This window comes from Delphinapterus leucas, chromosome 14 (genome assembly GCF_059928025.1).
Source record: "Delphinapterus leucas isolate spDelLeu-1000000601 "Yukka" chromosome 14, BTC_Dleu_Yukka2, whole genome shotgun sequence".
NCBI classification, from domain to species: domain Eukaryota; kingdom Metazoa; phylum Chordata; class Mammalia; order Artiodactyla; family Monodontidae; genus Delphinapterus; species Delphinapterus leucas.
This window is the reverse complement of record NC_143142.1, coordinates 10,327,767-10,352,942: the sequence shown is the minus strand read 5'-3', so window position 1 is coordinate 10,352,942 and position 25,176 is coordinate 10,327,767. Positions and strand designations below refer to the sequence as shown.

General features: G+C 50.3%; 1 protein-coding gene across 1 annotated transcript; it reads left to right on the top strand.

Moving 5' to 3' along the window:
* The first annotated feature begins 3,772 nt into the window (after window positions 1-3,772).
* Window positions 3,773-21,465, top strand: HSPB8 (heat shock protein family B (small) member 8). The gene is made up of 3 exons (XM_022597851.3): window positions 3,773-4,884; window positions 10,666-10,729; window positions 16,516-21,465. The coding sequence occupies exons 1-3, from the start codon at window positions 4,518-4,520 to the stop codon at window positions 16,673-16,675; spliced, it is 591 nt and encodes a 196-aa protein (XP_022453559.1). The 5' UTR covers window positions 3,773-4,517; the 3' UTR covers window positions 16,676-21,465.
* Window positions 21,466-25,176: the final 3,711 nt, after the last annotated feature.

The window sequence follows — 25,176 nt, the reverse complement described above, 5'->3', positions numbered from 1 at the left end:
GCACAGACTCTGGAGCCAGTGTGCCTGGATTTGAATATCAGCTCTGCCACTTGGTAGCAGTGTGCCTTGAAAGAGTTATTTAACCTCTCTGTGGCTCAGTATCATCATCTATGAATGGAGATAACGATAGCGATTTCAGAGCGATTTGGCTGACGATTAAGTTGATACATAAAGCACAACTGGTACCAAATGTTAAATTTTGCTATTTTAATTGTGATTAGGACTATCATAATTACTTTTAGAGGTGGTCAGAGGAAGCCGTCTGGAGAGAACTTTGGAGACAATGGTAGGAGGAAGCTAGAGCTTAATAAACAAGCACCACCTGCATGGGATTGGGAGGGTATCGGCTTGTTAAGGGAGCGACCATGTGGGTTGTTTTTAATTTTATTTATTAATTACGTGTGTGTATGGGTGTGCAGCAGAAGAAGGGCTTGAAGTTCAGACACACCTGGGTTCGGAGCCCACAAGCTGGTGGCCTTGGGCAAGTTACATCATGCCTTGAGCCTCAGTTTCCTCATCTGTAAAACTGGGGTGATGATAGTACAAACTGCAGGGCAGAGGGCTGTTGTAAAGATTGAGTAAAAACATGCTTGGAGAGCATTCAGCTCGGTGCCTGGCACCTTCTAGGCACTCCGGAAATTTCAGTTAATATTCCAGTGCTGTCACTGTGTGTGGAGTCTGTCACACGTAGCAAGGCAGTTCAGACGCAGCGAAAATAAGACATGATCTGCTCAGCCAAGATCTCCTGAGCTCCCGTCATGTACCAGGTGCCCTTCTAGGCACAGGGGATGCTGCTGTGAACGAGATGCCCAAGGGTCCTGCTCTTGTGGAGCTGAAGATACTGGAAATCCCATTACTGTCACCCACAGGGGAGCTGAGAAAAGGAAGGGAAAAAGGCATGATCATTCTTGCCTCCTGTTTGCTGGGGAGCAAGCTGGCTCTGGGCGCGACCGAGAGAGGGAACTCTGAGCTGGGTCTTCCTGGACCTGGAGCCTGAGTGAATTGGGGAGGCTGCCAGAACCCGCCTCCACGCCCAGAGCAAGAGTCCGGACCCCTGGAGTTGTACGGCAAACTTTAGGCAAAAATGACATCCAGAAAGCCATGCCTTGGAGGGCTTCATAGAGCACCCCCTTCAGCTCCCACAGACCCCACCCCCATCGTGGCTCTACCTGCAGGTGAAGGGGTAAAGGCTGGGGAGGGAGAGAACCTGGGTTTCTCACGGCAGTGGAAAGAACTTGCACAGAATCAGCCTGGGTCTTTGTCCTGGCACTACCTGTGTGAATTTAGGCTGCTGTTTCTTGCCCCAGGGCCCCCGTTTCCAGAATGCAGGGTGATGTCACCCTCCCCCTGGGCTGTCTTTCTGAGGATTAATTGTGGACCTTCCTGTGTGAAAGCTCCGAGAGGATGGCAGCCAAGAGAACCCTTGTTCCAGGACCTGGGGTGTAGCATCGCCCCCTCCCCAGCCCCACCGGGGTCTTTCCTTCCCTGAGAGCCAGCCTGGAGGCCCTTCCCCCCCACCCACCCCCTGCCCCCACCCCCCGCCTCTCCCGGAGCTGACCCCATACTTCACCTGCCACCCGCCCACAGCCTGCAGGGCTTACTGACCACTCTCCCTGTGTGCTCGCTGACTCCTCTCCAGGCCGCCTGTCAGCAGGGCCAGCAGCTGCCTCCCTGCTCAGCTTCCCAAAACAGAAGGCTGGCCTGACCCAGAAACATAGGAAGCACCCGGGGCGGGGGGGGGGGGGGGCGGGCAAAGGACGACAGGCACGCAGGAGGATCGCCAGACAAGGCCTGGGCAATATTGTCCCATTCTGATTACTGGGGTCTCCCACATCCCACTGGCTCGAGTTCCAGTCCTCAGCCAGCTGTGTGGCCCAGGGCAGGTGGCTTCACCTCTCTGAACTACAGGGATTCATTGAGGCGATGAATGAAAGTGCTGGACACAGGGCCTGGTACACAGTCAGTGCTCAATCAACGTGAGCAGTGACTATGATTACAAGAGGCAGTACAGCAGAGGGATCAGGAGTGAAACTTCTGAGGTTCAAATCCCAGCTCTGCTACTTAATTGGGCATATAGACAGGAGCAAGACACATCCTCTCCCCGTGCCTCAGTTTCCTCATCTGTTAAATGGGGATAATAAAAGTCCCTTCCTCATGGAGTTGTAGGGAGGATTAGCTGAGTTAATACACATAAATTTAAAGTGCTTAGAACAGAACCTGGCACATGGAAAGTGCCAGATAAATGCTAATGATTGCTGTCGCTGTTTTCTAGCTGCACAGCAGTCTCTTCCCTCCTGCTGGCCTGAATGCCGCAATCATCAGTGAAATGAGAAGGTAGGTGAGGTCACTGAGCCTGTGTTCCCCACCCCCTCCCCAGCCTTTATCAAAGGGAAGACTGGGAGGAAGGAGAAGCAGCATCTTCTAGACCACACCCACCAGCAGACTCGCGCTTAGGAAGGCGAACACTGCCCCACCCCCAGCCCTGCTCGGAAACCTCTCCAGCCCCTGCTCAGGTCGCAGGCAGGGCCAGCTTTCTTCTGTGTGTCATGCAGTGATTCTCCCCGTTCCTGGCTCCACACCCAGCCAGCCTCACCCCGCTGTAATTACAGAGAGAGCTGAGGCCTCGGTGCCCAACGTGACGTCAGCCTGAAGCTTCCAGCACGTTGATCTCACCCCAGTCACTTGGGATGGGGGCGCCTCCACCTTCCCCTCTCGGCCCCAGGAGAAGGCAGCGGGGTCTGGGTCTGTCAGCTCAGCCCAGACTTGCAGGTTCCCACCCAGGCCCTGCCGCCCCCCAGCGGTGTGCACAGGCCACGCTCTGCGCCTCTGTTTCCTCACCTGCAGAATGGGCATGGTGACAGCGCCCACACTGCTGTTGTGAGGGTTTAGGGCGATAACATCTGCAACTGCTCACCGCCGTGGCAGGTACGCGGGGAACAGTAAACAATGGCGGTGTTGTCACCCTCCATACTATTATTTTTAGCAAACTGCCTCATGTGCCTCAACTGCTTAATACCAAACCGATATCTCAACCGAGGACTCACTGAATTCCTTAACACCCCCCAGCCCACCCCAGCCCACGAGGAAGGCAGGGTCCCGACCCTAAGCCCGTAGAGGGGGCATAGCACGCCCCGAACTGCACACCTGCTGGGGACAGATGAAAGAGGAACCCAAGCTCGAGGGGCCTTTAGGTTAAAGGACAATTTACAGACTCATTCTCTGAGCTACCTGGGAGGGGCAGGGAAGTCTAGAAAATAGGTCCTCCCTGGGCTTGGAATTCCAGACCAGACACTCTGCCTGAATAGAGCACCTTTGGATAATTATCATTATTAACTGTCATCACCATAATAGAAGCTACCATTGGATAACACTTCCTATGACAGTGTCCTCACCTGTAGAATGGGGATCATCGCACTGCTCTCACCTCACGGGATTGTTGGTGAGGATGACGCAAAGCTAATGTTTGTGAAGCATTTGGAACAGGGCCTGGCATGTAGCAAGCGTCATGTAGTTGAGAATCAACATTGAAAATATAAAAGTGATGGTTTGCTAAATGCTTAAGGAGGATGACCTCATGATACATCCCTGAGGAGGCTACTATTACATCCATTTTACAGGTGGGAAAGCTGACAGCTCAGAGCCACCTGGGGAAGAATGTTACGCCCCTCAGAAGGCAAGCTCTGAGAGCTTGAGGATGCTGGAGGCTTGGAAGGGGGGATTGCAACCCAGGGTCACCTGCCTTCCCATCCACTGGCTCCCGTCTCTCTCCTCCCCTTCCGCGGGTCCCCAGTGGGGAGGCAGGATGCTGCAGGCTCTGGAGAAGGTATTTCAGGAGGCTGATCTGAGCCCTCAGCCAGGCGAGGGTTATTAATAGCCAGGCCTTAGTGCCCCGCTAGGGGCGGGCAGGCTCTGGGGGGAAGGGAGCGGGAGGGAGGGCGGAGCTGAGCCCAGCCGAGCTGGGGGAGGAGAGTCCGGAGAGGCTGGCAGAACTTGGCCGCGAAGGCCCCTCCCAGCCCCCCGGGAACCCAGCTGTCCCCTCCGCAGATTCTCCGGGGCTGGTTCATCACCTCTGAATACTCCTGTGACAGGAGGTGCTTGCAGAACCCGCCTCCAGCCCCAAGCAGGAATAAATAGAAGGCACCCAGCCCAGGAGAAGCAAGAAGTTTCTAGACCTGCGTTCCCGGTTTATTAAGCTCTCCGCTCCACTCAGCGGCTCTGGCTGACAGCCTGGACGGCCTGGGCGGACGGTGGCTGGCTCATCTCCGGTGAGGCTGTGTGGAGAGGGGTCCTTGAGAATTCTGCTGCACTGGCCAAGGGTCGCCTTTGGTGGCTGGAGAGTCTTGCGGGGCTGGGACCCCAGCCTGGTGTGTGTGTGCCTCTGTCCTTGGCAGTGGCATTTTCCGAAGCTGAAGAATAACCTTGGAAGGCCAGTGCACCCACATCACCTTGCTGTGTGACCTTGGGCAGGTGGCTCCCTCTCTCTGAGCCTCTGTTTCCCCTCCAGCTCAGCAGCCGCCATGGCTGATGGTCAGATGCCCTTCCCCTGCCATTACACGAGCCGCCGGCGCCGGGACCCCTTCCGGGACTCATCTCTGTCCTCCCGCCTGCTGGATGATGGCTTCGGCATGGACCCCTTCCCCGACGACTTGACTGCCCCTTGGCCCAACTGGGCCCTGCCTCGACTCTCCTCCGCCTGGCCGGGGACCCTGAGGTCGGGCATGGTGCCCCGGGGGCCCTCTGCTGTGGCCAGATTTGGGGTGCCTGCCGAGGGCAGGAGCCCGCCCCCTTTCCCCGGGGAGCCCTGGAAAGTGTGTGTCAATGTGCACAGCTTTAAGCCGGAGGAGCTGATGGTAAAGACCAAGGACGGATACGTGGAGGTGTCTGGTGAGTGGGGGGCAGGAAGGAGAGAAGCCGGGGAGGGGGTGTAGACCTCAGACCCGGAAGAGCCAAGAGAACGCTCCTTTGGAGGGGACGCTGTGGCTGCATGACACAGGTGACTTCAGGGCTCAGGAATGCAGCCCATAAAAGTTCTCTTTACAGAAAAGCTCTCCTCTTCCAGCTCCTAGGGGGAATTTTAACCTGATTCAGCTGCTGGGGGCTTTGGGTGCTGCATCAGCCAGCCAACAGGCAGGGGAATAGAAACCACGTTGCATGTCCTAAGAGAGAAAATTTAATATAAAGAATAAGTTTAACAGACATAGGAGTAAAAAGCCAAAGAAGAAGTGGGGTTCACGTACCCAAGCATCACGACACAGTCCGGAAGGGGGTGTTTGATGCTGTGTAATGACAGTGTTAGTAACTAGCTCAGGTTTCAAGAGAAACACCTTCCCTTGTCCCAGATGAGGAAACTGAGGCATAATTGTCATTATAAGGCTGCGACGTGGTAACCCTGGTCGAGCGCTTACGGTCTCCCAGGCACCGTGCTCAGAGCTTTACCTGTGGCATCTCAATGAACACAAGCAGAAGGGGCGGGGCTTGTCTCCTCTTTTTTACAGATGAGGAAACTGAGGCACAGAGAGGTTAAAGTAACCCACCCAAGATCACCAAGGATTCCAACCCCGGCTGTCTGGGAATTGGGAGGCCAGAAGCAAGTTGACAATTTGTTGAGCACCTACCAGGTGCCAAGGGCTACAGCTTTTATATTCCTGCTCTCAAATAATCTTCACTCCAGCCTTGAGAAGCAGAGGTGGCTAGTCCCATTTTGCAGCTGAGGAGGCTAAGGCCCAGGTGGGCACTCGTCCAAGGTCACGCCGTGAGTTAGCAGCAGGCAGAGTCTGGGCCTGCCCACATCCCAGCCTGGGAGAGGGAATGTTTTGGGGAAGAGGAAAGAGGAGATGGACGCTCAGTCCCTGCGAAGCAGGGCAGCAGGGGAAAAGCTTTCTGTCCCTTCCCTCCCAATTAATGTTCCATTAAAAAGCATGTTCCTGGCAGGCTCTACCTGCTGGAAAATCAATAAAAGCCATTGCAAACAGGCTGGGTAGGGACTAGCCCCAGCAGAGCAGTCTTCAGGGGGAGTTTCAAAGGCTCCCAGGGCAGAATTATAAACATCAGAGGCTCCGGAGGGTGTGGTGGGCCAGGCGGCATTCTGGGGCCTTATGTGGGTGGAGGGAGATGGCCAGGGTGCCAGACGCCTGAAACCATTTCTCTGGGCTTTGTTTTCTTATCTGGAAATTGGGGTTCAAATGGTTACACGGCCTAAGGATTTTTGTCTTAGATGACGCATGTAAAGTGTGTACATAGTGCCTAAAACACAAGGGATCGGCATTGTTTTGATGTTACTAGAATATTAAGGCCCCAAAACATACATACATACATACGTGCATACATACATACATAAATGCTAGATGTTCTTTGAGACCCAGGTTCAAATCCCACCACCGCTGTTCAATCTCTGAATGGATATGGACAAGAAAGTCTTTTCACTGCTCTGAGCCTCGGCTTCCCCATCTGAAGAGTGGAGATCATAATAATATCCATCTTGCAAGGCTGTAGGGAAGATTAAGTACGTGCAGACGATCCATGATAATAAATGCAGAGTGTCTGTAAAATGGAGCTAATACTAGTGTCTGCCTGGCACTCTGCAAACAAGGTGATTATTATCACCGCTCCTCCTGTCTTTGTTTGAATTAGGGTTCCAGAGGCTTCCGCCCCAGGGTGGAGGGTGTCCCATGCCCTGTGGCCCCTTCAGGAGAACTCTGTCCAGCCTGGAGAGCTTTTTCCTCTCCATCCTCCTTTCTAGGTGGGGTCTGGCAGCTCCAGGCTGAGATCCCAGCTGAGTACCGTACTAACCCAGAGGCTTCGAGTGGGTCACCTAGCCTCAGCTTCCACATCTGTAAAATGGGGTCATTGGGGGCTTAAATAAGACAAAGACAGACAAAGCCTTTTCAGGTTGAAAATGCCTCACAGCTGTGCACTTAGCAACATCGGCTTGACAGAATCCAAATCCCCCAAGAATACATACAGAGATTTTTATAACAGGGATTTAAAAAATCAAATCGATTATCAGGGGCTCCGTTTGAACAGCAACTTCCAAGGGACGTGGGAAGTCAGATCAGTCTCCCATCCTACCTCACTTAATGACACACCCATTCTTCCTCAAGCTGTTTGTGCAGGGCACTGTGCTAAACGCAGCCAGATGTTGGTTCACTGGTTCCTCACATGGACTTCCAAGGAAATATGCGTAGGCTTGTTGCACCCATTTTACAGATGAGGAAACTGAGGTCCAGAGAGACTAAGTCACCCGAGATCACTTGCTTCTCCATGGCAAGGTCTGAAATTCAAAGCCAGGCCTGCTTAGGTAGTTCCAAGTCAGGATGGCTGGATCTGCTTCTAATTGAGTGGCCTGGGACAAATCCTACGACCTCTTGGGCCTCAGCTTTACCCTTGGTCTTATGAGGAGTTGGACTAGATCAGTATTTGCCAAATGGTGTGTTTTAAGATATCACTGGGCATCTGATAAATGCAGGTCTCCTCACTGCAGGACTTATCAGAGCATTGAATTTGCTAATGGCGTTTATGAATCTCTGAGAGGTAGCCCTGTCTTATCTGACCGCATATGAGTGTCTAGGCCCAGGGAATTTTTGGAAAATGCTAGACTAGATGGTTTCCATCATGCCTCACATATACCCCTCCCCCACCCTGCAGCCACCAGCCAAGAAATGTTCTCTTCATGGGCCGCTGGCCCAGGCCCTGGCCAAGGAAGGGACTGGAAAGCCAGAGGCTTTATTCCACCCCCTCTCCTGAATCCCAGGGCCTCTGCCTCCCCTGGAAACAGCCCCTTCTTTCTTCAGCTGGGCCGATGGCTTTCCCCGAAGTGCTGATGCTGCTTCTTGGCACCTACATTTCTCGGTGGCTGTGAGGGACCTCTAGCTTCCCCTGGCCTCCAGATGGGTTCGTTCTTTTGTTTTTTTCATAATAATTGCTTTTTTGTTTACCAACATAAAATATTTCCATGGTAGAAAATGTAGACAGGAAAGCAAAATAGGAAATTAAAAATCAGTCGTAATCCTTAAGCTGCCCCAGTAAATAGATATCCAAATACCATGCAAATTAAGCTTCAGCAGGCGCCTCCTAGCAAAACCCTCTTTCACCCAGCTTAACCCCCTCCCCCAAGCCCCCCTTTACGGAGCTGCCTTTGCTTAGAGATCCTCCCCCACAACCCCAGTACCCTATTTTCAGAGCATGGACAGAGAGGTTTAGCTTCTGTGGGTCAGTTTTTTCCCCCAGTATCAAAATAAACCACAAGCATTCACCTTCACATGGTATTTTTACAACTTTCAAAGCAATTCTGTGACTCATTGGCTCCTAGGAAGCTGTTGTCACCGCCATTGTAAAGAAGAAGAGAGATGTGCTGGGAAATGTCAGAGCAGGGACTCCAATCCCCAACCCACATCCCTGCCTTGGAGTCTTTGCTCCAGCACTTCCAAGCTGTGTGACCTGGGGCACATCACTTACCCTCTCTGAACTTCCATTTCCCTATCCACAAAACGGTAATAATAAAAGTACCTGCTTTCTAAGGTTTTTGTGAAAATTGAACAGTTGATATCGGTAAGGTGCTTAGAAGAGTGGCGGACACCAAGGAAGCGCTGCAATATAAGAGTTTGCTATTATTATTCTCACCATCACCATCATTATCATTTATTATTGCCAGGACAGCAAGTGTGCAAAAGGGCTGAGTCAGAGGCACTGGCCTGTCCCCAGGGGAAGCAGGTCTCCGGAGGCCCAGGCTTTGGGAAGGGGACCAGGGGACAGACAGTGTTCCTCTGGCCACAGGCCTGTATCAGAGCTGGTCAGCTGGTGGTCACGGACTTGGCAGGTCAGAATAAACTCTCTGAGCTTCAAGAGGCAGCATGTTGGCAGAATAGTATGTTCTGGTTAGCCAGACACTCCCGTTGAAAAATGAATTCCTGTAAATGTACCCCTTTCCGCTCAGCTGGCGGGAGACTACGTTGATGCAGCCTTTCCTAAGGGAAATTTACAACATATAGAGCAAGGCTTCGAAATTCTAGAACTTGGAATTTATCCTAGGAAGTCATGAGGCCAGGTGTGAAGACCTAGCTACAAGAATGTTCAGTACGGTGAGGTTCTTTCTGATGTCAGAAACACTCTCAGTGCCCCAAAGCCGGGGATTGGCTAAATGAACTTATATCTCCCCGCAGCCATTAAAAGTCAGGTTGGCAGTGAATATTCGCTATAATATGGAAAAATAATTATAACGCGTCAGTAAGAGAGAAAAACAATTTTCAGGTGTAACATACAGTATGATCTCATTTGATAAAATGGGTGATATACGTCTATACTATATAACATGTATGCATTTCTAAGTAACATAGAAAAGTCTGGAACGTATACAAAAATGTGGTTTCCTTGGGGTGATGGAATTATGGAGGGTTTTGATGTTTTTTTCTTTCTTTTCTACATTTTCAAACATACACATGCGTTATCTTGTAATCAGAAAAAATGTTATTAATAAAGGAATAATGAATAATAAAAAGGTAATGAATAATGTAATCACCTATAAATTTTCAGCTTAAAATCTTGACTGCAGTAAGACACTATATTACACAAGGTTATTTACAGTCTAGTTCCAAAGCCCCTCAGAAGGATGTCCGCGGGTAAATGAGGGTTCTTGGCCCTGGAATGTGGCGCCACAAATGAGGAATGAGTAATAATAGGAGCCTGATGGCTCTGCCAGGCGCTAATCCGATTTGTTTAAAGAGAAATTAGAGATACTCTCTCCATTTAAAAAAAAAAAAGCGGGGATGGCCAACGGGCTCAGAATTTGTTACATAAATTGCAGACGACAGCCAGTTTGCGCCTAAGCCTTCTTGTAATTTCATATTTTTCCTTCCTAAGGAAAGAAAAAAAGCCCTCGCCTGCCAGCCTGGAGGAGGAGGGGTGGGTGGAATTTCACATCCATGGCGACTAATGTGTCATTTCTCAGGAAAGCCCCCTTAGGGTGTTGTTTTCTTTTAGCAGGTTGAAGCATTATTTCCAGGCAGTTCTTTCAGGACTCAGTACAGATAATGGAGCCCAAATAACTAACTGGAAGCTGGAACAGGCAGAGGGGCATCGGACCCCAGCCCTTGGCTTCGATTCCAAGAGTTGGTTCTGAGACTGGGGCTGCCATGCACTTGCTGGGTGCCCTTAGACCCATCCCTGGGCCTCAGTTTTCACATCGGTAACTGAGGGAGAAAGAGGCCCATCCTCAGAGCTGGGAAAGGGCTCTGTGCATTATAAAGCCAGCTGGGTGGCAAACTAGCCCCACATTTTTCCTCTCACCCATTCTGGGATGTTGGCCTCAGGGGTCTCCTGGCTGGTTAGGAGAGAGGGGTGAGACGCAAGGCTTTGAAGATGCCATGCCACATCTTAGAAGACAGGAGATAGACTCTGTAATTTCCCAAGTCTAACGCATAATCATCTACAAACCACGGTCAAGGCCTCCTGACCTGCCTGTTGTCTTACTGCATCTTCACGACAGCCTGGGAGGTGGTATCAAGTGGGTCCACTTAGCAGATGAGGGACCAGAGGCTCAGACAACCGGAGCCTCTAGACCAAGCCCCGAGCCACACAGCGAGGCCGGGGCAGGTTTTACATCTGAGCCTGAGTCCTGAATGATGCCCGAGGGACATAGCCGCTGACACATGGCTTTCTTCTCCCTTCCAGGTAAACATGAAGAGAAGCAGCAAGAAGGTGGCATTGTTTCCAAGAACTTCACAAAGAAAATCCAGTAAGTAACGTGGCAGCTGGATTTCAGGGTAGGATTGGAGTGGAAGTGGGGATGCCTGGGACCTGAGATCTGAGGTCTCTCCCTCTTGGGCATCTCTACTTCAAGATACACACTCCTGCCCCCAGGGTAGGGAATTGAACCCTTGCACCTAAAGGGGAGAAGGTATCACAGCAAACGTGCAATAGGTTCCCAGAAAGGGCGGCACGTAGGTTGTGCCAAGTCATCTGCTCAGTGCCCCGTGGGGTGGGATTAACAATCCCATTCTGTAGATGAAGAATCCGAGAATAGGAAAGGCGAAATGACTTGTCCACAATTCCGTGAAAATTGGGGCACTCACCCACCCATGTGATATGATGCCCCAAATTCCCCAATAGAATCTTTCGAAGGCTGCTTGCTCTGGGTCTCCCGTGGCCAGGAGAACGTGCGCCTTCCCTAGAGCATGCACGTGAGTTGGGCTGGAAGGTGTCCTGCTGTCATCACTGCTCACCACCTAGAGGGGTCTTCAGGCTGAGAGACTGGGACAAAGGAAGGGCCGGTTTTGCTGAGGGGAGTGAGAAGGGCTGAGGCAGGGGGCGGGGTGGGGTGTGGGGGGGATTATACAAGCAGCAGAAAGACCAGCAGGCTGAGCCAATGAGTCAAAGCCACACTGAGGCCCCGATGGCAACAACTGTAGGCAGAAGAGACTCACCTTCCCCCTAATCGGCGTCCTTCCACCGATGTGCACTTCTGGCTCCAAAGTCTCTTCCCAGTCCCATTTCACCTTTGCAGCAAAGGTATGCAGTGGGGAAAGGAGACATTACCCTCCTTGTATTATGGGGAAACAAAATCTCCCAGAAGTGAAAGGACATACCCAAGGTCGTTAAAATTAGCATCTAGAACAGCCCAAACAGACCTTTGAACTCTGAGTTCACCGTGTTCTTTCCTTGAGCAAGGAATGCCCTTTCCTCACCTGTGAAAGGGATGGATGCTGAAAAGGAAGTGAGATCACTGCACTGTGATGGGCACACAGCAGGTCCCCATAAGTGGTGGTTTGTTGTTACTATTATTGTTTTGTTACTGAATCTTAACTCCTCCCCTCGCCCTGGCAAAGATATCCTGTGTCTGGAGAGATTGCACAAACCAAATTCTGAGGCTGCTTTCAGCTTTAGGATTCTGTAGTCCTGTCTCTCCTGCCATGTGCCCATTCCTAACCCACCGGGTGCCTCTGGAGTACTTAAAAGGCTGCAGCCACTTTCTGATAAGGCAAACGCCAAACTGTTCTTCTCCGTGCTGCCTGGCTCGCCTGCCATCCCCAAGACCCACACCTTTCCCTAGTACCGCAGCCAGCCGGAACAAATGTTGCTGATGGGGGAGAGATGAGGGAGAGAGGGAGGGAGGGGGCTGATGTTTCTTTCTTTCTTTCTTTTTAATAAATAATTTATTTATTATTTTTGGTTGCGCGCGGGCTTTCTCTAGTTGTGGCGAGCAGGGGCTACTCTTCGTTGTGGTGCGCGGGCTTCTCATTGCGGTGGCTTCTCTTGTTGCGGAGCACGGGCTCTAGGCGCGCGGGCTTCAGTAGTTGTGGCTTGCAGTCTTCCATAGTCGCGGCTCCTGGGTTCTAGAGCGCAGGCGCAGTAGTTGTGGCGCACGGGCTTCGTTGCTCCACGGCATGTGGGATCTTCCCAGACCAGGGCTCGAACCCCTGTCCCCTGCATTGGCAGGCAGATTCTTAACCACTGCGCCACGAGGGAAGCCCTGATGTTTCTTTTAAGAGACTGAAATAAGGTCTCAGGATGGAGTCACAGGCAGGGCAGAGCTGTGAAAGGGACTGAACCGGAAAGAAGTCAGCAAATTCTTCATCTCTAAAAGACAGCCATTTCCATGGATCTCACCATCTCCGAGGCCTCCGGGGAAACAGCTTGCGGGGAGTTACTTGACCAGATAGAAGTGCCTAAAGCTGCTAGAGGCTCGGCAGCTGAGCTGGGCTGCTTGTTAGGACACTGGACTGACATGGCCAGGAGCCCCCCAGAGGCTCTCCTTAGTCAACCAGTCATCCCAACGCTGTCCCTGGACCCTGCAAGCCTCCCCACATTCCAGCGACTAAAGGGCCCCCAGGACCCTCCTCCATCACTTCGGCATGGATCCATCCATTCTGGTTGGTCCAGCTGCGCCAGTTGTTAAATATTTTTGAACCTCGCCTCTGCGTGTAGGGAGTCCCAGCTCCATGACTGAGTGGGTGACTTGCAGCAAAATGCTGAACTGCTCTGAACTTCTGTTCCTGTATCCCTCTTTCCCTCAGGATGGGGAATGAGAGGATGTGTACAGACTCAGTGCCCAGCCCATGGGAATTAAAATTATTAAAGATTCCACAAGGCTGGAATCACACAAGAGCAGCTGGGACTCCTGGGACCTCCTGGCTCTGCCCAGACTCCAGACACCAAGCAGTGGGACTGGGGTCTGGGATGGCTTTAGCCCCATCTCAGAGGTCTCATTGCCTCTCCCAGGAAAAGCTCCAGTCACTAGAGGCCAGGGAAGCTCCTTCAGCCAGGCTGAGATTCTTCCTTGGAGATATCCTCCCAGACAGGATGCTCCAGCCGTTTGCCTCAGCCACGGCTAGGAATTCTTCTCAACACATCCTTCCCCATGTGAAAGACCCTGTTTTAACTGGATGAGGGAGAGAGGGAGAGGTCTTGGAATTTGCCAGTCAGGTTGGGTGCAGGGCAAAGCCTGGAGATGGGGGCTTTTCCACACCCAACTGGAGTGAGAGGCCAGGGGATGCCGAAAGTCATCAATGGAGGATGCCCAGAACCAAAGCAGACGTGAGTGTCTTTGCTCCACATCCTCCGTGGTGTCTATCTGATCTGCCATTTAGTGACCCCGGTGGTGTGGCAGGAGTCATGTTAAAAGATGTAGAGTTTTAATTTTGTCTCATCTTGAAAAGGATGCTATAACCATAAACAAGATGAAAAGATAACCCTCAGAATGGGAGAAAATATTTGCAAATGAAGCAACTGACAAAGGATTAATCTCCAAAGTTTACAAGCAGGTCATGCAGCTCAATATCAAAAAACAAACAACCCAATCCAAAAATGGGCAGAAGACCTACACAGACATTTCTCCAAAGAAGATATACAGATTGCCAACAAACACATGAAAGGATGCTCAACATCACTAATCATTAGAGAAATGCAAATCAAAACTACAATGAGGTATCACCTCACACCGGTCAGAGTGGCCATCATCAAAAAATCTACAAACAGTAAATGCTGGAGAGGGTGTGGAGAAAAGGGAGTCCTCTTGCACTGTTGGTGGGAATGTAAATTGATACCGCCACTGTGGAGAACAGTATAGAGGTTCCTTCAAGAACTAAAAGTAGAACTACCATATGACCCAGCAATCCCACTACTGGGCATATACCCTGAGAAAACCATAATTCAAAAAGAGTCATGTACCAAAATGTTCACTGCAGCTCTATTTACAATAGCCAGGACATGGAAGCAACCTAAGTGTCCATTGACAGATGAATGGATAAAGAAGATGTAGCACACATACACAATGGAATATTACTCAGCCATAAAAAGAAGTGAAATTGAGTTATTTGTAGTGAGGTGGATGGACCTAGAGTCTGTCATACAGAGTGAAGTAAGTCAGAAAGAGAAAAACAAATACCGTATGCTAACACATATATATGGAATCTAAGAAAAAAAAAAAAGGTTCTGAAGAACCTAGGGACAGGACAGGAATAAAGACGCAGATGTAGAGAATGGACTTGAGGACACGGGGAGGGGGAAGGGTAAGCTGGGAAGAAGTGAGAGAGCGGCATGCACATATATACACTACCAAATGTAAAATAGATAGCTAGTGGGAAGCAGCCGCATAGCACAGGGAGATCAGCTCGGTGCTTTGTGACCAGCTAGAGGGGTGGGATAGGGAGGGTGGGAGGGAGACGCAAGAGGGAGGAGCTATGGGGATATATGTATACGTATAGCTGATTCACTTTGTTATAAAGCAGAAACGAACACACCACTGTAAAGCAATTATACTCCAGTAAAGATGTTAAAAAAAAAAAAAAGGATGCTATAGAGTAGGTATCATTAAGCTCACCTTGTGGATGAGAAAACTGAGGCTCAGAGGATGATGGGACTCAGCTAAGGTCACATAACCAATAATGAGCAGGTCTGGGACTTGAACACAGGTCTCTCCACCTTCCAAGCCCACGACCTTCCTGTTTGGTTAGGGGAAACCAACTGAGTGGTTCACGAACCATCTTCAACTAGTTTTTGCCTTCTGTGCTTACGTTCCCATACTATTATTTGCTCACGACTTTTTTTCTTTTCGATCAACTCGCTTTTGATAAGGTTCAATTCTCATCAGTCAAACGTTCACTGAAGAAGGCAATTGTAAAATAAATCCAAGGGAAGCAAAATGTGGTTAAATTCTAACCAGGCCGTGTTGCCTGCCTGAGGGTCTAAGTCATAGATTAGCTCTTTCTTTGTTAAAAGAGAGAAAATAGCAGGAGATAGAGGCCAAGGTGTTAAAGGCATGTTAACACAGAGCTGAGACTTTCCCTTAGATGTGAATGAAAGATCTGCAAGAGGGTTGAGGAGGAATAGCTCTCCCACCACGTGTTTCAATATAGAGGTCACCCAGTGAGAGCCCTTGAACAAGTCTCTCCCCATCTCGGGGCCTCAGTTTCCTCGTGTGTAACATGAGAGCATCATCCTGGACAGTCGAGATCCTTTTGGGCTCCGACAGTTCATGGGTCAGTGCTTGTGCTAAAATAGTCTCAGCTGTCAAGATGCTCACTTGTACAGCCAATGACTTCAATAACAATGTAGAAGGTGAGGCTGACTGAGCACTTCCTATATGCCAGGCATTGTGCTAAGCCCTTTGCTTTCATCATCCTACAGAATTCTCACACCACCCTAAGAGATAGATGCTATTTTTAACCCCCTTTTCCTATAAGGAAGTAAGTTCAGAGAGGCAGGATCACTAGCCCAAGGTCGCACAGTCAGGAAGAACCAGCATTTGAACTCACGTCTGCCCGCCTGCAAAGTCCATGCTTGTGGACCATGGCTGCCCTGTCATATTGTCCCAGGTGTTCTATGGGTTGGCGTGCAAAGGGTTAAACGGAGTCAGCCCATCCCCAGCCCAGAGAGGGAGGTCCAAACTCTTGGCCTTGTCTCTACTTCAGAAGTTTGGCTTGGCAACTGCGCAAGTTCCCTTTCTCTTCCATCCTTCCCTGCAGGCCCCTTGGTAATCTCCGTGGCTCAATTTGGCAGGAGTCTCCCTGGTAGAGGAAGTTCATGTGGCTACAGGTGGCTGTTCACAGCCAAAAACTCCCCAACCCCTCCAGGAAGGGTCCTTCTGCCCATGACCAGAATGGGCTCACCTTACTTCCTGGGTCTTTCATCAAGACCCCTGCATTTACAATAGTCAGAGCCAGCCTGGACCGGTGATCTATGGGGATTGAACCTTCTGGCTTTCCCTACCGTGGACCTTTTTTCAAAAGTCTGGTGCCTGGGGAGACAGGGGAGCATCATGATAAGCTACTCTGAATTCGGAGACCGGGATTCCAATTCTATTCCCCTCTGCTGCTTGCCAGCTGTGTGACCTTGGGCAAATCAGTTCACCTCTCTGATCTCAGTCTCCTCATCTATAAATTGGGGATAGTAGTGGAACTTGCCTGCTGGGATTATTATCAAAATAATAATCCCACCAGGCAATATCGAAAATATTTTCTTTCAAATGAAATGAGAATGTTTGGCTATATTAAAGATAATAAACGAATCGTGTGTTTCTCCTAGGCTTCCTGCAGAGGTGGATCCTGTGACAGTATTCGCCTCGCTTTCCCCAGAAGGCCTGCTGATCATCGAAGCCCCCCAGATCCCCCCTTACTCACCATTTGGAGAGAGCAGTTTCAACAACGAGCTTCCCCAAGACAGCCAGGAAGTCACTTGTACCTGAGACCCCAGTCTTGGCCCTTCCTTGTTCCCTCCCCAACCCCTGGGCTTCTTTGATTCCAGGATACATTACTTTAGCTGAACTCGTAGATTTAGTGCGACTGAAATGTTGGGGGTCAGGGTGGATTGACCAGATTCCCTGGAGAGTGTAATAGTAGGTTTTTCCGCAAGATGGCGCAATTGGCAGGTCGTGTTCCGCTGCATTAGGCCAAGATGCTGCGAGTTTTTCTTTCTTTACCTTTTCTATCGTGATGAAAATGTTGCACATTCTACAGCTGCAAAACAAATAAAAGGGGACATAACATTTCACATTGTATCTTACCTTGCAGCTAATGCAAGAGTTGCTTTTCTCTGGGGACCTCCCCATCACCCAGGTTCCCATTCTGGGCTCCCAGTGTCCATGCCTGCCTCAGGGTTTGGTTGACGGAGCCCAGAAGCTCACCCCGCTGTGTTTCTGAAGACTTGGTTTACACAGGCTTATAGACAGGTCTTACATCCCCATATGGGATTTATCCAACAACCACGTGAAAACAAACAGTGCCTTCTGCCCTCCACCCAGGCATTTATAGCATGTTCCCAAGCTGGCACTCCCCAAGGACTCTGGAAGCCCCTTAGTTTATTCTCTGGCTAAAGTCCCCCCTTTCTTGTGTCTCCTATGTCCAAGTCGGGATTTTTACAGAGGGGGCTGTCTCCAGACAGCTCCACCAGGAACCAAGCAAAGGCCAGACTGCCTGTCAGGCAGACTCGTGGTACTGTGTATATGGGTGGGACATGTGTGTCTTTGTTATTTGAATTGTGCTGTTTAGGGGAAAATAACAGTAAATAATAATAGTAATAAAGGAGCTTGTTCTTAGCTTCGTGTGTCATTTTGATGGGAACTAAATGCGGTACCACTTAGATATGCCACATCTATTAGGGATGCTTGTGGCATCAAATAATAATGCCCAATGCATAGTGGCTTAAATGACATAAACATCTGTCTAACTTTACAAGAAGTTTAGATATGAGTGATTTCGGAGTTACTTTTTCAGCTGTTATGCCACCAAGAACCCAGAGTCCTTCTATCATTTTCCTCTGCCGTCTCTGACAAGTCTACAAGTTCTGTCTTCATGTTTGCAAGATGGCTGCAGCAGCTCCAAGCATCTCAACCTTATATGACATGTATAGGAAGAGAAGGCAAGGGTACAAAAGTCTTTTTGTCTGCATTTCTCTTTTATCGGTAACATCTTTCCCAGAAGCTCTCTCTCAGCAGATTTCTTTCTTTTATTTCATTGACCAAAACTGGGTCACATGTGTGTGCTGCAGCCAATCCCTGGCAAAGGGAAAGGAATGCCGTGTTGGGCTCAGATCAATATTGATTTGTCCTTTGAGGCCAGGAACATTGCTGCCTGAAAAAACAAGCTTCTGTTAGGAAGGAGAAAAGGGGCAATCAACAATTCATGGATGCCCCACACTGATGCTGCCAGGAGCCCAGAACCCTGAAAGTAGGGTGGTGGGAAGCAGGGAGGCTACCAGAGTGCATCAGTTAGAACTGTTTCTGTGCTAAGTGCTGGGAAACCCCACTCGAACCGATTTAAGCAAAAAGGGGTGTTTATTGGACACAGCTGTGAAGTCCAGGTTAAACGCTGCTTTCAGGTCTCTAATGATGTTAATAGAACTGTTTGTCTCTTGGTCCTGCGGTGTCGGCTCCATCTCCAGTCTCCCCGTTGCCTTCCACGTCCCCTGCCCCTATTCTTCTGTGTCCCCATGTCCTCTCAAGTAGTCACAAGACAGCTGCGATCACTACCGCCCCACATCCCCACATTCCAGTCCCCAGCGAGAAAAGCCACTCTTTTCTCATCGCTTCTGCTGGGAGTCATTCTTATTGGACCAGCTTGGGTCACATGACCATCCCTGAGCTAAGCACAGCCCAGGAAATCAGTGCTTTGATTGGTAAGGCTTGGGTCACATGCTCCATCCCTGGAGCCAATCTCACTTAAGCTTCACGTTAGCCCAGGAAGTAGATGTCCAATTTTACGGTGAAGAAGCTGCGTCTCCGGGAAGTAGCTCAGGTAAGTCCCATGGTGATGGTAGAACTTGAACCTAGACGTTTGCTTCCGGAAGAGTTAATGAGTTGCTGAGCTTCTTTTTAGGAGCACCTCCAAACCCCGAAGTGACAGCAGGAGTCAGTGACTATTTCCTGAGCACCTACTTATTTTGGTCCCATGCTGGGAGCCAAGCATATAGCAAACAGCCACGATTCCTTCCCAGAGGGACTCCGAGCAGCAACAGGGGTAGGCAGATAATAGAAAGCCCGGCCCTCACCAAATCCTCACTGTGACACCGTGCTGAGTGCCTTATATGTATTAATAGATTTAATCACCCTACAATTCTATGAGCGTTACCGAACCAAACTTGGGTCCCCTGGCCCACAGGCAGTAAAGCCAATCTACTGACGCCAGGTGTGGTGAAGGAAAGTGCAGCGTTTACTGCAGGGCACCAAGCATGGAGTCCAGGCAGCTAGGGTTCAAAATGCCAGAACTCCCTGACAGCTTTCAGGGAAAGGTTTTTTTGTGTTTTTTTTTTTGCGGTACGCGGGCCTCTCACTGCTGCGGCCTCTCTCGTTGCGGAGCACAGGCTCCGGACGCGCAGGCTCAGCGGCCATGGCTCACGGGCCCAGCCGCTCCACGGCACGTAGGATCCTCCCGGACTGGGGCACGAACCCGCGCCCCCTGCATCGGCAGGCGGACCCCCAACCACTGCGCCACCAGGGAAGCCCCAGGGAAAGGTTTTTGAAGACAGGGTGAGGAAGAGGGTTGCCGGGTGTTTGGTCAGCTCTTGGACGTTCTTCTGATTGGTTGGTGGTGAGTTAATTGGGAGTCAGCGTCATCAACCTTCTGGTTCCAACAGGCTCGGCGGGGCGGGGTGGGGGGAGTGTGCGTGCTTATTCTCAGCATGTAGTTAACGTCTTCCACCTGGGGGGGGGGCGGGTTTCAGTATCTGCCGAACAGCTCAAAGGATTTGCCTCAGAATAGTATCTATAGCCCTTGAGAAGGAGCTAAAGGTCCTTGACTTTGTTTAAAGGCTAAACTATTATAATTTTGTCTGCTTGACCGTTTTCCTTTGTCTCTGTCTTTTCTCGCTTCTCTGATGAAATTTATTCTCTGGAACTCGGGGAACGCCTAGGAAGCTAAAGTTTTACTACGAACAAGAGGCAGGTGGAGGGCGGGGAGCGGGGGCGGTCTGTCCCCGTAAGGGTCCTGCTCGCTTACAGGAGGAAGGTTCGGTTCTTACCTCCATTTTACAGATAAGGAAACGGATGCATGCAAGGATTAGTGCATGGCCCCAAACCACCCACCTGCTAAGCAACAGGCTTAGAGAGTCTGACTCTACTATTAACCTATTACCCTGTTCTGCCTTTCTGTCAGCAAAGCAGAACGTAAGGGTGTCTTAAGTGAGTCCGTCCACCTTGTGGGAAGAGAACTGACCTTTCAAATCGGGGCATGGCAGGGGGGTGGGGATAGGATTGGCTTATCAGAGGAGGGGTCACTCCACGGTTGTCAGGCTTGAGCACACGAGGCTGGGGTGGGGAGGTGCCTCACAGGCACAAGAAAACACAGGAGCCAAAGCGAAGGGTATGTCCCTTTTAAAACCTTTTGGTGGTTCCCTGTTGTTCAAAGGATTGAGTCCAAGCTTCTTTGCAAGACTTACAAGGCATTATGGGATCTTCCCCTGGGTCACTGCTCTCCACCCTCCCATAAACCCCTCCCTTCGCCCTGCAGCCCCATCTGACTTCCCTTGGCTCCTCTAACCAGACAGGCCCTGTCTTGCTCCCAGAACTTTGAATACATTGCTCTCTCTCTCCAGGGCTTACTCCTCCAGCGTCTTCCTTGGCTAATCCTTTAGGATCTCAGCTCAGACTCCCAGCAAGCTGGCCAGAGCCCCTCACCATTACCCCCATCCCAGCCCAGCACATGCTGTAACAGCTTGGGCATTTGTGTAGCAGAATAAATAATAATAACAATCACAAACACCAAAACTCATCCCAACTGCTCTGCTTTTAAGGATGAAAGGAGAAATCATTCAAGTAAAGGGGAAAATCCCTACTCATTTGATATTTGTTCAACAAATATTTACTGGGCACATACGAGTGCAAGGCACCTTGCTGGGTGTCGTGTTACCCTTTCTTTTCACTTTGAGAGCCTGGTGAGGGAAAGAGAAAAGCAAAGCTTTCATTTCCACGTTCGTCAGTTCTGGGTCGCTGAATGGTGAGACCCTGAGCGGGTAGAACTGAGAGCCCACCCACTGAAAGTACATATGTATCGAATGGATGAATGAAGGAAGGAATGGTGAGTGTGGGTCTCCCTGGGAAATTAGGCCAAACACACGATCTCAGACCCCAGAAAGCCAGCTCATTTCAGTTCTGAGAGCTTCCAGCTTACAGACACAAGCCTTGTCATCAAAACGGATGACTCGGCCCCTCCCCAGAGATCTCCAACGAAATGACCGAGGAACATTGTTCCGGAGCCCTCACTTTGATGATGGTGCTGGGACAGGGACCGCCCAGAACTTGCTTCCACGCTCTGCTCCCTTGACCCAACTCCCTGGAAAGTTTTATCCTCAGCCCATCCCCACCCCCTCCTAACTGCCTGCCAGCCAGTCACTGCCAATGGTGATATATGGAGATGACTTGATTTGACCTTGAAGGAAAGAAACAAATTAATGTGTCTTGAAATAAATTCCCAGCATCAGTGGCTGGCTTCTCCTCCACCCCCTCCACTTTGCACCTGCCAAGTTGTGCATCATAATGTGAAAATCAACACTGTTTCATCCATGAGTGAACACCTGGAGCTGGCGGGGTGGAGGGCCGCTGGGAGGCCCCCTCCCACCCAGCGCCCTGGGCCCAGGAGTTGCCAGAAGGGGTGGGAGACTCAAGGCTTATTGTGGGCTCTGCACTCTGGTTGCTGAGAGCTGGCTGAGTCACCCTGTCTGCAGTGAAAGCAGCCACCCGACCACCAGCTCCAAGTCCTGCAAGTACGAGCAGATGGGGGCTCCCTGGTGGCTCCCAAGGAAAAGGGAAGGGCAGCCGTGTGGAATGGCACTGCCATGGTCATTCTCCAAGGAGAACTGAGATGTGGGGAGGCAAGGAGACTGCAGGCCCCGCCCATACAATTCAGCCACGGGATGTATGTTTACTGAGTGCCTTTCTTCAGGCTCAGCACCGATTCAACTGTATGCCCAGGTACAATGGAGCCAGGTGTCCAAATATTGAAATACTTCAGTACCACTTGACAAATAGCACTGCCTCTAAGCTGCCCGCAGTGTCTCATCCTTTATTAAGCATGTCTTTTTATTCTGGTGCTTTGACTACTGGGCGCCTTGCTGACCTTGGAGGGACTGCCCCTCACAGAGATAGCCTGCAAGCACCCCTCTCTTAGGAAGACCAATCCGGAGACCCCACCCCAACCTTTGTCACAGTCTTTCCCTCTGAGCCACCGCCCACCTGCCCAGATCATTCAAGGTGAGGTACCAAACAACTAGGGACAGCCCCTGTGCCCCAGAGCTAACTGAAGTTATTTGAACTAGCCTATTCTAAGTCTGTTTCCGCCACCTCCCCTGTTCCTTCCCACAGAGACCACAATAAAGGCTCTTGTCCACATTCCCTCTGCCTTCTGACCGAACCTGGTGCTTCCCCGTGTGGCCCCCATGACGTGGCAAGCCCCCTCCTCTTGGCATCTGTGAATGTACTGAGCTATTTTTTCTATGGCACTCATCTCCCGATCTTTTAGCCATGCCATACCTGAATAATGATGAAATCTACATTTTTAAATCTAGACACCTTCCTCCCTCTACCTTCTCCCACTTTTTCTAGGAATCAACAGCTCCCTTTGGACCAGTGGCCATTCTGAATAGCCAGTGCCCTGGTCCTGCAAGTTGTTAAAGATTCTGAATACTGCCTCCTTTCCCCAGGCCCATTATGTATGAGGTACCATGCTGCGCCCTGGAGAAAAAGACAGACATGAGTCTCTGCCCTTGAGGGTATAATGGGGATCTCGGGCCATACGTAAATAAGCAAAGAGAATAGCAGGGTCCAGGGCAGAACTAAGCGTGAGCCCTGAGATCAGGGAGCAGCAAGGCTACTGGGGATCTGAACTGTGATCACAGCTCTGCGGCTCACCCTGTATGTGACCTTGTCACTTGACCTCTGTGGGCAGGCATTTGTTTTCTTATCCACAGAAGTGGGTGATGGCAATGCAGGGCTGCTGTGGGGATTACACAAGTGTGTGCCAAGTGCTTGGCCCACAGGTACTAATGCAGAGTAAGTCCACAGTAAATGGGGGGCACTGGGTGGTCTCAGCCCGAGCCCAGCCTGGAAGGCGGAACCTAGGGTCTGCCAGGGAGCCGTGGCAGGTTACTGAACCAGTGGCCTGAGTCTGCACCTGGAGCTGATGCTCTCCCAGCACCTGCCTCCTAATTCTCGAGGTCTCCATTAGGGACAAGAAGAGTGGGAATTAGGGGCATTGAGGGGATTTCAGTCTCCACTGTCAGAGGTCTAGAGTTAACCCTGATAACACATCTCTATCATCTTAGTTGCCAGTCCCCACCCCCTGCCCAAGAATGAACCTATTTTTGTTTTAATTTTTATTTTATGTTGGAGTATAGTTGATTTACTGTGTTGTGTTAGTTTCAGGTGTACAGCAAAGTGATTCAGTTATACATGTACATGTATCCATTCTTTTTCAGATTCTTTTCCCATATAGGTTATTACAGACTACTGAGTAGAGTTCCCTGTGCTATACAGTAGGTCCTTGTTGATTATCTATGTTATATATAGTTGTGTGTATCTGCTAATCCCAACCTCCTAACTTATCCCCCCCCCATCTTTCCCCTTTAGTCACCATAAGTTTGTTTTCGAAGTCTGTGAGTCTGTTTCTGGTTTGTAAATAAGTTCATTTGTATCTTTCTTTTTAGATTTCACATGTAAGTAATATCACATGATTTTTGTCTTTCTCTGTCTTACTTCACTTAGTTTGATAATCTCCACGTTCATCCATGTTGCTGTAAATGGCATTATTTCATTCTTTTTAACGGCTAATGTTCAGTTGTGTGTATGCACCCCATCTTCTTTATCCATTCCTCTGTCGATGGACATTTAGGTTGCTTCCACGTCTTGGCTGTTGTCTCGATAAACAGTGCTGCAGTGAGTGTTGGGGTGCACGTACCTTTTCGAATCATGATTTTCTCCAGATATGTGCCCAGGAGTAGGATTGCTAGATCACATGCTAGTTCTACTTTTAGCTTTTTAAGGAACTTCCGTATCGTTCTCCACAGTGGTTGTACCATGAACCTATTATTTTTTAAAATTTATTTATTTTTGGCTGTTTTGGGTCTTCGTTGCTGCGCGCGGGCTTTCTCTATTTGTGGTGAGCGGGGGCTACTCTTCGTTGCAGTGCACGGGCTTCTCACTGCGGTGGCTTCTCTTTGTTGCAGAGCACGGGCTCTAGGCACGCGGGCTTCAGTAGTTGTGGCACGCGGGCTCAGTAGTTGTGGCTCACGGGCTCTAGCGCGCAGGCTCAGTAGTTGTGGCACGTAGGCTTAGTTGCTCCACGGCGTGTGGGATCTTCCTGGACCAGGGCTTGAACCCGTGTCCCCTGCGTTGGCAGGCGGATTCTTAACCACTGCGCCACCGGGGAAGTCCTGAACCTATTATTTTAAATCAGTAGAAACTTGTAGATACAACTTTGGAATCTGAATGATGTATTTTTCTATGGAAGAGGAGGATGACTTTAGCCCCTTAGCCTTCAGCACAGTCCCCAGAACATAGGAAGGGTTCACAATATCAGCTATTACCATCACTGTTGTTTTTGTTGGTTATCCTACAAAACTACCATGGTGGAGAGGGTTAATTTTATTTTTTTATTTTTTCATAGCATTTAAGTGCCTTTTTTTCTAATTAATTAATTTATTTATTTATTTTTGCTGTGTTGGGTCTTCGTTTCTGTGCGAGGGCTTTCTCTAGTTGCAGCAAGCGGGGGCCGCTCTTCATCGCGGTGCGCAGGCCTCTCACTATCGCGGCCTGTCTTGTTGCGGAGCACAGGCTCCTGACGCGCAGGATCAGTAGTTGTGGCCCACAGGCCCAGTTACTCTGCGGCATGTGGGATCCTCCCAGACCAGGGCTCGAACCCGTGTCTCCTGCATTAGCAGGCAGATTCTCAACCACTGCGCCACCAGGGAAGCCCCAGAGAGGGTTAATTTTAAAAGAGAACATGGCGGAAGGGAGAGGCCCAGACAGCAGGCTGGCAGTAGACTGCAGCATTCTCCTCCCTGGAAGACTTGGAAATTGAGGAGAGACGCAGGTGGGTAATGCTGGTTGGCTAGCCTCACGCCTCCCTCCATCATGTCCCAAATGAAGGTGTCAGGATGCTCTCCCAGGCTGGAGCCCAGGCACCCAGTCTGCGGCATCCCTCAGTGGCTGAGGGGAAGGTCAGGTGGGGAAATACTTAGCTCATGCTCTAGAAATCCTTC